The sequence below is a fragment of the Pollachius pollachius genome (genome assembly GCF_949987615.1).
Source record: "Pollachius pollachius genome assembly, chromosome: 2".
Classification (NCBI taxonomy): domain Eukaryota; kingdom Metazoa; phylum Chordata; class Actinopteri; order Gadiformes; family Gadidae; genus Pollachius; species Pollachius pollachius.
In genome coordinates, this window is record NC_136935.1 from 8,715,394 (window position 1) to 8,720,393 (window position 5,000).

The following is a 5,000-nucleotide window of genomic DNA, read 5'->3' on the forward strand; positions in this document are numbered from 1 at the left end:
AATAGGTGGAGGGTGTGATGTTGCAGTAGGTGGAGGTGTGATGTTGCAGTAGGTGGAGGTGTGACGTAGGTGGAGGTGGAGGTGTGACATAGCAGCAGGTGGGGTGATGTAGGTGGAGGTGTGACGTACCAGGAGGTGACGGTGTCTTGTGCTGCAGGGCATCAGGGCGCGGGAGGTGCTTCACCTCCACATGGAGCAGATCATCCAGGAGAAGCTGGCGGGGCGGAGGTCGGAGGAGGTCATGGACGCCTTCGACTACATGCTGTCCAGCGCCCAGGACCAGGGCCAGAGCCTCAGCCCTCAGGAGCTAAAGGTCCTTACCCTCATCACACTCCTCAACATCGCCACCGTCACCTCGTTCCCATTACCTAACACCCCATTACCCTGCCTTAGAGTAGCATGTAGCAGCTATGGATTACCTCATTATCCGTAATTATTATAATTATCACTACAACCATCTCCGAATGTTGTTGATCGGAGATGGTTGTAGTGATAATTACAGTGATAATGATAGTGATAATGGTGTCAATAGTAGATTGCTGTAGTGATAATGATAGTGATAATGGTGTCTTCAGCAGATGGCTGTTGTGATAATGATAATGATGATAGTGATAATGATAGTGTTAAAGGTGTCTTTAGGAGATGGCAGTAGTGATAATGACAGGAATAATGATAGGGACAATGATAGTGATAATGATGTCAATAGGAGATGGCTGTTGTGATAATGATAGTGATAATGATAGTGATAATGGTAGTAATACTGATAGTGAAATGATGGTGATGATAATAGTGATAATAATAGTGATAATGGTGTCTTCAGGAGATGGCTTTAGTGATAATGATAGTGATAATGATAGTGATAATGATAGTGAAATGGTGTCTTCAGCAGGGCTGGAGTGATCATGATAGTGTCAATGATAGTGATAATAATAGTGATAACAATAGTGATAATGATGTCTTTAGGAGATGGCTGTTGTGATGATGCTAGTGATAATGATAGTGATAATGGTGTCTTCAGGAGATGGCTATAGTGATAAAGATTGTGATAATGACAGTGATGATAATAGTGATAATAACAGTGATAATGGTGTCTTCAGGAGATGGCTCTAGTGATAAAGATTGTGATAATGACAGTGATGATAATAGTGATAATAACAGTGATAATGGTGTCTTCAGGAGATGGCTCTAGTGATAAAGATTGTGATAATGACAGTGATGATAATAGTGATAATAACAGTGATAATGGTGTCTTCAGGAGATGGCTCTAGTGATAAAGATTGTGATAATGACAGTGATGATAATAGTGATAATAACAGTGATAATGGTGTCTTCAGGAGATGGCTGTAGAGTTGATCTTCGCAGCCCACTCCACCACGGCAAGTGCCTCCACCTCCCTGATCCTGCAGCTCCTCCGTCACCCCGCCGTGGTGGAGCAGGCCCGGGCAGAGCTCCACGCCCATGGCCTCGGGTCCCGGTGCCCCGCCACCCAGACCTCTGGGACCCAGGACCGCCTAGACCTAGACCGGACTCTAGACCAGACCCCAGACCTAGAGCGGACTCCAGACCAGACCCCAGACCGGGACCAGGCCCAAGACAAGGACCATACTCTAGAGCGGACTCCAGACCAGACCCCAGACCGGGACCAGGCCCAAGACAAGGACCAGACTCTAGAGCGGACTCCAGACCAGACCCCAGACCGGGACCAGGCCCAAGACAAGGACCAGACTCTAGAGCGGACTCCAGACCAGACCCCAGACCGGGACCAGGCCCAAGACAAGGACCAGACTCTAGAGCGGACTCCAGACCAGACCCCAGACCGGGACCAGGCCCAAGACAAGGACCAGACTCTAGAGCGGACTCCAGACCAGACCCCAGACCGGGACCAGGCCCAAGACAAGGACCAGACTCTAGAGCGGACTCCAGACCAGACCCCAGACCGGGACCAGGCCCAAGACAAGGACCAGACTCTAGAGCGGACTCCAGACCAGACCCCAGACCGGGACCAGGCCCAAGACAAGGACCAGACTCTAGAGCGGACTCCAGACCAGACCCCAGACCGGGACCAGGCCCAAGACAAGGACCAGACTCTAGAGCGGACTCCAGACCAGACCCCAGACCGGGACCGGGCCCAAGACAAGGACCAGACTCTAGAGCGGACTCCAGACCAGACCCCAGACCGGGACCAGGCCCAAGACAAGGACCAGACTCTAGAGCGGACTCCAGACCAGACCCCAGACCGGGACCGGGCCCAAGACAAGGACCAGACTCTAGAGCGGACTCCAGACCAGACCCCAGACCGGGACCAGGCCCAAGACAAGGACCAGACTCTAGAGCGGACTCCAGACCAGACCCCAGACCGGGACCAGGCCCAAGACAAGGACCAGACTCTAGAGCGGACTCCAGACCAGACCCCAGACCGGGACCAGGCCCAAGACAAGGACCAGACTCTAGAGCGGACTCCAGACCAGACCCCAGACCGGGACCGGGCCCAAGACAAGGACCAGACTCTAGAGCGGACTCCAGACCAGACCCCAGACCGGGACCAGGCCCAAGACAAGGACCAGACTCTAGAGCGGACTCCAGACCAGACCCCAGACCGGGACCAGGCCCAAGACAAGGACCAGACTCTAGAGCGGACTCCAGACCAGACCCCAGACCGGGACCAGGCCCAAGACAAGGACCAGACTCTAGAGCGGACTCCAGACCAGACCCCAGACCGGGACCAGGCCCAAGACAAGGACCAGACTCTAGAGCGGACTCCAGACCAGACCCCAGACCGGGACCAGGCCCAAGACAAGGACCAGACTCTAGAGCGGACTCCAGACCAGACCCCAGACCGGGACCAGGCCCAAGACAAGGACCAGACTCTAGAGCGGACTCCAGACCAGACCCCAGACCGGGACCAGGCCCAAGACAAGGACCAGACTCTAGAGCGGACTCCAGACCAGACCCCAGACCGGGACCAGGCCCAAGACAAGGACCAGACTCTAGAGCGGACTCCAGACCAGACCCCAGACCGGGACCAGGCCCAAGACAAGGACCAGACTCTAGAGCGGACTCCAGACCAGACCCCAGACCGGGACCAGGCCCAAGACAAGGACCAGACTCTAGAGCGGACTCCAGACCAGACCCCAGACCGGGACCAGGCCCAAGACAAGGACCAGACTCTAGAGCGGACTCCAGACCAGACCCCAGACCGGGACCAGGCCCAAGACAAGGACCAGACTCTAGAGCGGACTCCAGACCAGACCCCAGACCGGGACCAGGCCCAAGACAAGGACCAGACTCTAGAGCGGACTCCAGACCAGACCCCAGACCGGGACCGGGCCCAAGACAAGGACCAGACTCTAGAGCGGACTCCAGACCAGACCCCAGACCGGGACCAGGCCCAAGACAAGGACCAGACTCTAGAGCGGACTCCAGACCAGACCCCAGACCGGGACCAGGCCCAAGACAAGGACCAGACTCTAGAGCGGACTCCAGACCAGACCCCAGACCGGGACCAGGCCCAAGACAAGGACCAGACTCTAGAGCGGACTCCAGACCAGACCCCAGACCGGGACCAGGCCCAAGACAAGGACCAGACTCTAGAGCGGACTCCAGACCAGACCCCAGACCGGGACCAGGCCCAAGACAAGGACCAGACTCTAGAGCGGACTCCAGACCAGACCCCAGACCGGGACCAGGCCCAAGACAAGGACCAGACTCTAGAGCGGACTCCAGACCAGACCCCAGACCGGGACCAGGCCCAAGACAAGGACCAGACTCTAGAGCGGACTCCAGACCAGACCCCAGACCGGGACCAGGCCCAAGACAAGGACCAGACTCTAGAGCGGACTCCAGACCAGACCCCAGACCGGGACCGGGCTTGGGGCGCGGTGCCGTACCTCACCATGGAGCGGCTGGGCCGGCTCCAGTACCTGGACTGTGTGGTGAAGGAGGTTCTCCGAATTCTTCCCCCGGTCTCCGGGGGATACCGCACCGCCCTGCAGACCTTCGAACTGGACGTAAGTTCCACGGCTCTCTACTCTAAGGTCCTCCCACAGGGCCCTCCCCCTCCTCCCCCTACGACCCCACAGGTCACAGGTTCACCTCCAGAATCAGGTTCTAGGCTGCATTGCTCTATGTCTGTTCTAGGCTGAATAGCTGTATAGAAGCAATCAATAATAATAATAATGATAATAATAATAGTTATTGATAATGAAGAAGATCAAACTAGATTCAGAGACAGGACTCCTACTGACCCACCAAGGGTCTGGTTCAACTGAGGCACCCCATCTTAACTGGTCTCTAATCAGTGGCGTCCCTCCGTCTCCAGGGTTACCAGATCCCCAAAGGATGGAGCGTGATGTACAGCATCCGGGACACGCACGAGACGGCCGCCGCCTTCCAGAGCCCCGAGGCCTTCGACCCCGCCCGCTTCGGCCCCGCCCGCAGCGAGAGCAAGGCGGACCGCTTCAGCTACGTGCCGTTCGGGGGCGGGGTGCGGCGCTGCGTGGGCCAGGAGCTGGCCCGCGCCGTGCTGAAGACCCTGGCCCTGGAGCTGCTCTCCAGCGCCACCTGGAGCCTGGCCTCCGACGCCTTCCCCCGCATGCAGACCGTGCCCATCGTGCACCCGGTCAACGGCCTCCACGTCCGCTTCCAGAGCCTCTAGAACCCGGAGACGCCGTTCGGCCAGAGGAGGACTGGAATTGCTGCGTTCCCTCGCTGTCATCGAACATTGAGATGATTATTAATCAAACACCAGGACTCAAGGGGCTGCTGAGCCCAGGAGCCGGGACCCGGGAGGTGCGGGGAGCTGGACTCTGTGGACTGAGAGGTGATGAGCGACAGAGCAGGGGGGGACAGGAGGGGACTCTTGCATCAAGACATCTCCAACCCCCGCTGTTCTTGCACTTGAGTCATGACCCAAGCGGCCCGGCCCGCCGCGTCCCCCCGGCCCTGACCTCCCCCCGGGCCCCGCTCCCGCTCCGCCACTGGCCCCGCCCTCCCAGGAGGCG

General features: G+C 57.6%; 1 protein-coding gene across 1 annotated transcript in view; it reads left to right on the forward strand.

Annotated features, from left to right (window-relative positions):
* cyp26c1 (cytochrome P450, family 26, subfamily C, polypeptide 1) overlaps positions 1–5,000 on the forward strand; it is a gene marked incomplete at its 5' end in the record, with an annotated part of 6,500 nt that overhangs the window by 1,431 nt on the left and 69 nt on the right. Inside the window, 4 exons of the mRNA XM_079729063.1 lie at positions 158–313; positions 1,335–1,556; positions 3,849–4,007; positions 4,319–5,000. The exon at positions 4,319–5,000 is cut by the window's right edge and continues 69 nt beyond it. Of these exons, the coding sequence (XP_079585189.1) occupies positions 158–313; positions 1,335–1,556; positions 3,849–4,007; positions 4,319–4,654 (873 nt within the window). The 3' untranslated portion in view covers positions 4,655–5,000. The remainder of the gene's footprint in view (positions 1–157; positions 314–1,334; positions 1,557–3,848; positions 4,008–4,318) is intronic.